At 39.6% G+C, this 10,438-nt stretch overlaps 1 protein-coding gene across 1 annotated transcript in view; it reads left to right on the forward strand.

Annotated features, from left to right (window-relative positions):
- Positions 1–770: 770 nt before the first annotated feature.
- Positions 771–10,438, forward strand: part of Rbm5 (RNA binding motif protein 5) — a 31,939-nt gene continuing 22,271 nt past the window's right edge. Inside the window, exons 1-4 of the mRNA XM_005326943.5 lie at positions 771–911; positions 2,212–2,279; positions 4,780–4,945; positions 5,880–6,035. Coding sequence (XP_005327000.1) covers positions 2,263–2,279; positions 4,780–4,945; positions 5,880–6,035 — 339 coding nt within the window. The 5' untranslated portion in view covers positions 771–911; positions 2,212–2,262. The remainder of the gene's footprint in view (positions 912–2,211; positions 2,280–4,779; positions 4,946–5,879; positions 6,036–10,438) is intronic.

Consider the following 10,438-nt stretch of genomic DNA (forward strand, 5'->3'; position numbering starts at 1 on the left):
TTCCACCACTATTATTAGCTTTATGACCTACTAGGTTTGTAAAACAAGGACAGTGATGGCTTTGACTAGAAGAACAGTAAAGACAGAAGTGGACGGACTCTGAATACACTCTAAAGGTAGCTTCTACAGAATTTGTAGATGGATTATGTGCCAGTAAATGAGAAAAGTCATGGGTGATTACTACTACTACAAGGTTTTGTCCTGAACAAGGGAAAGTAGAGAATTGTGGTGTAAGAGCTAGGAAGTTTGTAAAGGAGACAGTGGTTTTGTCCATATTAACTATGTCAGTTTAATAATTCTGGAAAGTGACTTTCCTGAGACTTTGTTTTAAAGAATATCAATGGAATGAAATTGAAAACCTGCCTACAAGAATTAGCTCAATTTCCATAATCCTCAATTACCTCACCTGAAGAAAATGGGTTTAATGCCATCTCATAGTTTATGATAAAGACACACAAAAATAAGCATTTAGCACAATCTAGAACAGTGATCGACAACATTCCTTCTTTTGACAGATGAGACGCGTTTTCCATGGTGTCAGGCGCTTGTAGGAAAGGCAAACAATTACTATGCCTAATAGAAGCCGTAAAAGCTCTCATTCCGGTCCTTAAAAGCAGATTGGCAATTCTGTCCAGTGTTACAATAAAGAGAAATACGCAAGAAATTAACAGGACGTAGTGACAGGATGCCCGGGCGACCACATTTCCCGGCAGCCTTTGCGCATCTGGGAGCTTTTGAGGATTGGATGCCTCTGCAGAGGCGGGTGACGGGTGCGGGGGGCGGATAGGCGCGAGGTATTGTGGGTAGGAGACGGCCGTCGGCGGAGGCGCCATTTTGTGGAGCCGCCGAATCCTTGCAAGAGGTTCTGGGACGCAGAACCGCTACTGCTACTGCTGCGGTCCTTCCTTGGGGTGAGTGCTGCGGCCGTCCGTAACGACTCGGGATTCTTGCGGTTGAGGCCGTCCCCTAAACCTTCCTGTCAGCTGCTAGAGGCCGCCGCTAAACCCCAGCCGGGTCTCTTCAGGAGGTTAAGTACCCAAGGCGTTGGAGGGCCGCGCCCCTCCTCGCCGCCAGCTCTCTGTTTCAGGGTGTCGCCCGCAGTTCAGCCTACGGCCCGTTTCTTTTGGGCTGTCAGTTTCTCCCTTGCAGGGACATGTTCTTTAACCCCCTGCCCAACGGAGCGGTGAATCCATCGTCTGTCCTGAGGGCATTCCTTGGTAGATCCCTGGCAGTCGCTAGCCGCCGTCGTCTGGCAGCCACAACTGATCGCCCACTCCAAAAAGCTTTTTTGTGATAGCGATCTGCCGGCCAGGAACTTAGTGGGAGATGGGAGGGGTGTGTGTGATGGGGAAAGCCGGACATCCAGTCGATCGCTTGGTGCGTGCCGCCGCCATCTCGGCCGCGACACTCCGTGGAGGTGGATGCGGGCACCGCCCGGGATATGAAGGGCCCATTAGCTAAGCCTCCCCGGGACTTGTTTCCCTCAGATGACTCTTTCATTTATTATTAAACAAATGTTCGTTGAGAGGTGCCTCCCTAGACCCGGGACTAGAGATGGCCCTACCTGGTTTCTCAGACCTCTCACACATTGAATGCTGCCCAGCTGTGCGCTGTATTACGGCCCGAGGGCCAGAAAGTGGGCAGGGTATTCATACTCAGTGGCCTGAGGTAATCTGGACTGGCCACTGAGAGATTAAGTCGATTCGGGTTTGGGTTACAAATGCATAAATCTGATTTCACTCAGATCAGCATTCCAGCTTCTGAAAGAATTTTTCCATCAGAATTTTTAATTTAATGTTTCATGAATTTAATATTGAGTTTCATATTAATGAAGACACTTGATTAATGTTTTGTTAGTTAGCTACCCTACTGGAGTTGCTTTGGTTCAGCATACAAGGAGCTGATTGCAGTTCTGCCCTTTTTGCTTTGTAATCCTAAAGTAGGAGCAGGCAAGGAGTTTTCTATTTGCTTCCCTTCATGAGTTTCTTATGAAATTTAATATTTTATAGTATTTTTCGTCTTCCTATTCTGTTCATTTTTAACAATTTAGCATGATTTTAGTGTTGACAGTTGATCCTCCTCCTCCCTCACCTTAAATAATCACTATTAATGATTTGATGAAATCCCAACTTCAGTAGTGACCTAGTTTGTAGAGCAGTTGGCTTAAGTGATCTCTGAATTTTCCAGCAGTTAATCTCTTTTGTCTCCTAGGGGGGGAAATTTGAACCTTTTGGACCCTTGTGCTAGATCTTAAGTGGAACAATGGGTTCAGACAAACGGTAAGTCACTATATTACATGTCTGTGATAACATTTCAGTAAGGATTGCACCGTTTATTTAAAACTGCTTATTTATCAAACAAATATTTGACCATCTGTTTTGGGCCAGGAATTGCTAATGAGCACCTTCATGATCCTTCTCTCACAAACTACTGCCTAGTGAGAGGCATGTTATTTAAAAGAAATTTAAGGTCCTGTTAAAATACATAAAAATGATGTTTTTTTCTGTATACACAGCTAGAGAAGCTTTCTGGAGAAAGTATTCATATGATGAAGCTTTAAAAGCTTGCGTAATAATTAGGTAAAGGAAACTAGGATGGAATGGGTCGCTGAGAGTTCCAAGAGTAGACAAGCACCCATTCAGAAGCCAGGAGATCATAGAATCTGACATTATGCTTAGTTCCTGGCTGTGGCAAGCATCAGAAAATGCTGTATCTCATTTATTGCCCCCTAATATTAAGATGATCCAGACTTATAGAGCTGAGAATCTTTGGATCATGTGTCACATGAAGGAAAGAAGAGCTGAAGAATTAAGATGAGAGCATTTGACTGCTGGGTCAATAACTGTACTCCCTCTCAGACCATTTAACTTAAATATATGAACTTCCTTATTCAGTCACAGGCCTTCTTCGTATCGAGGCCATTCCCTGCGATAGATCAAATTGACAGCCTAAAGGAATTTGGTTTTGATTTGTTTATTTTCTTGGTACCAGAGATTGAACCTGCTGTGGTTAACCACTGAGCTACATCTGTATTGCTTTTTTCATTTTTTGAGACGGGGTCTCAAAAAGTAGCTCAGGGCCTTGCTAAATTGCTGAGACTGGCTTTGCCATCCTTTCAACTTGTGATCCTCCTGCTTTAGCTTCCTGAGCTGCTTGGATTACAGGTGCATGCCACTATGCCCGGCTCTAAAGGGATTTGTTTGTGTTACTTACCTTTTTTTTTTTTTTTTTGGTACCAGGGATTGAACTCTGATGCTTAACCACTGAACCACATCTCCAGCCCTTTTTTTATTATTATTATTTTTATTTGTTCTACTTAGTTATACATGACAGTAGGCCTACATTTTGACACATTGAACGTATATGGAGCACAACTTCTCATTCCTCTGGCTGTACATAGTGCAGAATCATATACCGATAGTATAATCATGCATGTATATGGGGTAATAATGTCTTCTCATTCTACCATCCTTCCCACCTCCTCCCCCAGCCCTTTTTTTTTTTAATTTTTTAATATTTATTTTTTAGTTTTCGGCGGACACAGCATCTTTGTTTATATGTGGTGCTGAGGATCGAACCCGGGCCACACGCATGCCAGGTGAGTGCGCTACTGCTTGAGCCACATCTCCAGCCCCCCCCCCCCAGCCCTTTCTTATATCTTATTTAGAGATAGAGTCTCACTGAGTTGCTTAGGGCCTTGCTAAGTTGCTGAGACTGGCTTTAAATTTACAATCTTACTGTCTCAAGTCTCCCAAGATTCTAGGATTATAGGTGTCACTGTCCCCTACTATACACTCACTTCAAAATTATTCCTCTAAATATTTGACTTCGGGCTGGGGCTCAGTGATTGAGTAACCTGGGTTCAATCCCCAGTACCAAAAAAAAAAGATCTTTCTCTTGTGATTATGTAGTAATTTTATATAACTGGTAAATAACTATGAAAACTATTTTGTCTGTGATCAGATGGGTTTAAGCTGCTTCTTATATTTTCCCATGAAGCTCAGGGCTCCAAGAAACCAAAAATAAACCAGATATTATAAGAAATAAATGTTCTCTTGAGAGTACTAGTTTTGAGTAAATCATCCTGTTATGTGTACAGGTGAACTACTTGGTTAAAAACTTGATTTTGGGGGAGGGGGAGCTAACTTAACTCATCTAAGTTATTGATTACCTATTTCCTAGTAGGTGTGGTACCTTAAGAGTAGATGGGGGCTGGAGATGTGGCTCAAGCGATAGCATACTTGCCTGGCATGCGGCCCGGGTTTGATCCTCAACACCACATACAAACAAAGATGTTGTGTCCGCCAAAAACTAAAAAATAAATATTAAAATTTCTCTTTCTCTCTCCTCTTTGTCTCTCTCTCTCTCTTTAAAAAAAAAAAAAAGAGTAGATGAGCTAGTATGTATTCTTTGAAATTTGAGTAATGGCTTCCTATCTTAAGTTACTAGGATCTGAATTGTAAGTGAAAGGGGTCATTTGTATTTACTAGGCTTGAAAAAGCAAAAGAATATGTTTTGAGAATATGATCTTGTCTCCAAAAATTCAGCCTAAACAATTGATAGCTACATCTTATGATTTTGTATAAGTTCCTGAAAATTATCTTTACGTTTTAGGATGTAGATATTCTCAGTGGTTATCTTTATAAATTTGAATTTGGTAACAAATTTAAAGAAATACATTTAATTATTTGGATGTATCTTATAAACTGATCTCTCTGTGTGTGTATTGTTTCTGAAGGTATAAAATTAAGATTAAAAGTAAATTACTTTTTCTGGCAGAGTGAGTAGAACAGAGCGTAGTGGAAGATATGGTTCCATCATAGACAGAGATGACCGTGATGAGCGTGAATCCAGAAGCAGACGGAGGGACTCAGATTACAAAAGATCTAGTGATGACCGCAGGGGTGACAGATATGATGACTACCGAGACTATGACAGTCCAGAGGTGAGTGACCAGCAACTATTTATGGAATTTTTAGAATTATGAATAATTCTTGCAGCATTCTTGAAAAGTATTCCAAGTGTAAAAATTTCTCTTGAGTATTACAGTCAAACTTTCTATTCTGAAATATATTTGATGCAACTATAACCCTCAAAGACAACTTGAGCCTTATAGTAATAGAAATAATAACCAATGTTGTTTACATAGGAGTTACGTGTATTTTGAGCACTTGATTTCATGGACTCGTTTAAACTGTAAACCCTACAAAGTAGGTGTTATTCCCCTCCCCCCCCCTTTTTTTTTAATATTTTTTTAGTTGCTAATGGATCTTTTTTATTTATTTATATGTGATGCTGAGGATCGGACCTAGGGCTTCACACGTGTCAGGCAAGCGCTATACCACTGAGCTACCACTCCAACCCATTATTCCCATTTTAAAAGTGAGACAAGTTGTGATAATATATAAGCCTTATGCCTTAGACTTTTGAAATGAAGAACAGAAGTTGCAGTTTTGGTCATCTTTTTTTTCACATTTCTTTCCATATGAATATATAGCTTTGTTTAGAAGTAATCATGATGGGTTGGGGTTAAAAAGAAAGGCATTGTGTCAACCTACAACTAAAAAAAATTTTTAAAAAAAGGAAGTAATTATGCTGATATAGTTTTGTACTTTTTCCTCCCTTCCACTTTTTGTATCCATTTAATTTTCATAGTATAACAATTTCATTGTGTTTACATCATTGTGTGTAATCGTTTTTCCTGAACTAAATAAATGATTGTCACTGTTCTAGAAAACACTGCAGTGAGAATGTCAACATGGAATACTCTTCTTATCATTTTTAACTTCTTTTTAAGATCAAATTCTGTGAGTGGAGGACCAGATTAAAAGGTGAGTGCAGGGTGATTATAATTGTAATTTTATTTTTCTGTGAATCAGAGAGAGCGTGAAAGAAGGAACAGTGACCGATCAGAAGACGGCTACCATTCGGATGGTGACTATGGTGAGCATGATTATAGGCATGACATCAGCGATGAAAGGGAGAGCAAGACCATCATGCTGCGTGGCCTTCCCATCACCATAACAGAGAGCGATGTAAGAAGAACCCACAATTTTTTTTTTTTTAATATTTTTTAGGAGTAGTTGGACAAAATGCCTTTATTTTATTTACTTATTTATGTGGTGCTGAGGATCGAACCCAGTGCCTCACACGTGCTAGGTGAGCACTCTACCGCTGAGTTACAACCCCAGCCCAGAACCCACAGTTTTAATGAGTAGTCTAGTAGGCACAACAGACTTTGAGCTTCTACCATTATTATCCCATTACTGTTTTATCTTAAACTAATATCTTAGCTAATGAAATATATTTCCATCTATAGGATGGACAAAAGTAAATTACTCATTATTTTTAGGCTTTGAAGCTCTGTGTAGAGTTTTTAGGAGTGCCTTAAATATAAGAATCAGCTCTTATTCCTTCATTAGCTCTTGGAAAGTAGTCAATACATTTTTATTGAGTTGATTTATTATTTATTAGGTGAGGATATATCAGTAAAATCAACTTTCTCCATAATATGGCTACCTTTTGATTTGATAAAAATTATACTATCCATTTGAAATCTCAGAGAAGCCTGTTGAAAAGGAAGATTCATTGCGTGGCTCATTCCTCAGGACAATGAAGGGCCTTCATGTGCTTTGACATTGTTTGATTTCCAACGGTATCTCTGGCCTCACTCTTTCTTTCAGCCATATCTACTACCTGCTTCCATTATTCTACCAGTGTGACTTTTGCTGCTTGGAGACTCCTTTATGTGAATCCATTTCTGATCTATCAGACAGAATTTCTTCTTCTTACACTCTTCCCAAGGCTCTATGCTTGTGGCTTTTCATGTAGTACCTATACTGTGGCTATTAGCATGTATGTCTCATTTCTACCATAAGATAGTAGATCTGACTGTGTGTAAACCAGTCATCTCTCTGTTCCAGGTGCAGTTCGTGAAAGGTTTGGAAACATGTTTTTTAAAAAGAAGTAAATGTGCTAGTACCTGTTGTCCTAGAGTAATCAAAGTAATATGCTAACTAATGTTTAATTGAATTTTAGTCAAAGCTGAAGGTAAACATTGGATTTACACAACTTTAGTTTCTAAACACTGGTAGTAATGATTATAATGACTGTGAGACCAAATATTTTTAGTTAACAGTGAGTAGTTATTCCATTATTTATGATCTACTGTATACCTGCTAAACTCTGTGTGCTGTGTTAGATGTCACACTGATGCAGAGCATGAATCCTATCTTCATGGATGAATAGCTAAGCTTAACATATGATGGTGACAATGAAGACTAGAAAAGTTTTGTTACTGGATGTACTGGTACCGTCCTCTAGGAGGCTATCAGGGGTGGATGACTTGAGCCCAGGAACTCAAAAGCCAGCCTGCTTGGGCAACATAGTGAGACCCTTTTAAAAAGAAAAAAAGAGAGTGGGCCAGGCATGGTGGCAGCACACCTGTAATCCCAGCAACTCAGGAGGCTGAGGCAGGAGGAAAATAAGTTTCAGGCCAGCCTCAGCAATTTATTGAGACCCTATCTTAAAATAAAATATAAAAAGAACTAGGGATGTATCTCAGTGGTAAAATACTTTGGGGTTTAATCCCTTGTACCAAGAAAAATATATAAGTAAACTTGAGAAGCTATAGCAATGAGGATGTAGTGAAGGGGATACAAGGAATCCTTCAGAAGTTTATTTAGGAAGGGTTGCTGATTGATCGTGTATGACCCCTAGGAGCCTACAAAAGGAAGTTGATACCATAGGGGTAACAATCAATGCCTTTGCTACTAAGTCTGTCCCACTGATAACAAGACAGGAGTAGAATAACAATATATTTCAGACTTCTTTAGGCAAACAGAAATGGCTCCCATAAGAAGGTTGGTTGGTTGGTGTTTAGATGCTGGGGATTTATCCCAAAGGGACACTTCACCTCTGAGCTATATCTCCCACCCTTATTTATTTTGAGATAGGATCTTTCTGAGTTGCTTAAGACCTCACCACCTTATAGAGATTGACCTTGAACTTGGGATCCTCTGCCTCAGCCTCCCAAGTTGGGATTATAGGTGTCCACTACCTCTGTGCCCAGCTGTTATCTTGTAGTTTTAACTTGCATTTTTTTTCTTTTCCTTTCTTTTCAGTTGCTGAGTGACCCAAGGGATTAAACCTTGGGTCACTCAGCAACTGAGCCATATCCCCTGTTTTGTATTTTATATAGAGGCAGGGTTTCACTGAGTTGCACAGCACCTCACCATTGCTGAGACTGGCTTTGAATTTGCAATCTTCCTGTCCCAGCCTCCAGAGCCAGGGGATTACAGGCATACACCACCATGCCTGGCCTTAACTTTCATTTTCTCTTATACTTATTGGCTCCCTGAATTTTATTTTCCTTTTTGTGAATTGTTACTATTATTTACCCAATTTTCCATTGTTTTCCTTCTTTAATTGATGTGTAGGAATTCCTTGTCATATATATTGAAAATGTTTCTCCTGTTTTTGTGTTTAATGTCCATCCTTAAGAACAGGTTAGAATTGAAGTTAAAATTGCTGAGTTCATCTCTGCATCATCTCTGACAACAACACTTTAGCTTTGCCTTATGGGAGGTCCCCAAAAGGAAGTATTTTTGGAAACTCCATTCTGATCCATAGATCCATAGATCTTAGCTCAAATGTTCATCTGATAGCTGTCTCTGATAGCCAAATCCAAAGTAGCTGCTCTGGCTCCAGCCCTTTCTCCCCCGAAGGTTGGTTTTCAAAATAGAATTTCTCAGGTTCACAAATATTCCACAATATTCTTGAGCTAATTGGTATCTTGATATTGTTGGGATGTTAGGGATTTTGTTTTTCCCCAGTACAGAGGATGGAACCCAGGGCTTCATGCAAGCCAGGCAAGTAGTCTACCACTGAACAACATCTCCATTTTTTAAAATTTCATTTTGAGACAGAATCTTGCTATCTTTCCCAGGCTCACTTTGAACTTGTGAACTTACCTTTGCCTCCTGAATCTCTCCGGAATACAGGCTTGCCCCACTGTGTCCAGCATAGTCTTTACCCCCACATTTTTAGATGCTTTAGACGGAAGTTGTCATTGTTGGTTCTAGTTCTTTAAACTGTTTATATATCTGTTTTTATCTATATATATATATAGATATATTATACATATCTATATATATATATTATATATCTGCTTTATGACATTCACTCTGTGTTCCCAATGTAAAATCTTAGTGAAAAATCAACAAATGTTCTTTAGTTGTATTTCCTTTCCAAATAATGATACATAAATTTCTTTTTTTTTTTTTTTTTTTTTAAAGAGAGGGAGAGAGGAGAGAGAGAGAGAGAATTTTTTAAAATATTTATTTCTTAGTTCTCGGCGGATACAACATCTTTGTTGGTATGTGGTGCTGAGGATCGAACCTGGGCTGCACGCATGCCAGAGGAGCGCACTACCGCTTGAGCCACATCCCCAGCCCCATAAATTTCATTAGAAAAATTATTTAGTCTCCTGAACTTTAGTATATCCTGTATGTCTTTCTGTTTCCCTTTTTAATGTAGCCCCCTTCACCTGGCAATATGCAAACTCTTAAGAATATCTGTCTTTGATTACTGTGTTACTATACATGTTAGGAATGGACATTTTTATAGTAACTATTTTACTCTGGTGACTGACTCTTTACTTACTCTGTTACTAAATATAAAACTTGAGTTTTATGGTAGCTTAGCATAGCACTTTAGTTTGAGAAAATAGATACAATTGATCCCCCTTATTCTTGCTTATTATGTTCCATAAAGTCACCACAAATATGAACCATTGCTCCTAGGGGAAATAAAAGGTTCTTATAAGCGGGAGTGGAGGGGGTCACGTTTTTTTGTCACCCCGTCAGTTTGGAAACTTGTTTGAGGGATGGGGATAATAAGGATCAAATCCAGGGGCGCTTTACCCCTGAGCTGCATCTCTAGTCTGGAATGTTTTTGATCCTACTGCCCTCAGCTAGGATTATAGTCATGTACCACACACTCAGCTGGAAACTTGTTTTTCTGTTGCTGGTACTGTTTTTTTGTTGTTGGACTTTTTGTTTGTGTTTTGTTTTGTTTTTGGTACAGGGAATTATACCCAGAGGTACTTTACCACTGAGCCATATCCCCAACCCATTATTATTATTATTTATTTTTAGTTGTAGATGGACATAATACCTTTATTTATTTATGTGGTACTGAGGATCGAACCCAGTGTTCCATGCATGTGAAGCAGGTACTCTACCACTGAGCCACAACCCCAGCCATTATTATTATTATTATTACCGGGGATTGAACTCAGGGGCACTCAACCACTGAGCCACATCCCCAGCCTATTTTGTATTTTATTTATATAGACAGGGTCTCACTGATTTGCTTAACACCTTGCCATTGCTGAGGCTGGCTTTGAACTCACGACCCTTTTGCTTCAGCCTCCTGG

The sequence above is a fragment of the Ictidomys tridecemlineatus genome, chromosome 3, assembly GCF_052094955.1.
Source record: "Ictidomys tridecemlineatus isolate mIctTri1 chromosome 3, mIctTri1.hap1, whole genome shotgun sequence".
NCBI lineage: Eukaryota > Metazoa > Chordata > Mammalia > Rodentia > Sciuridae > Ictidomys > Ictidomys tridecemlineatus.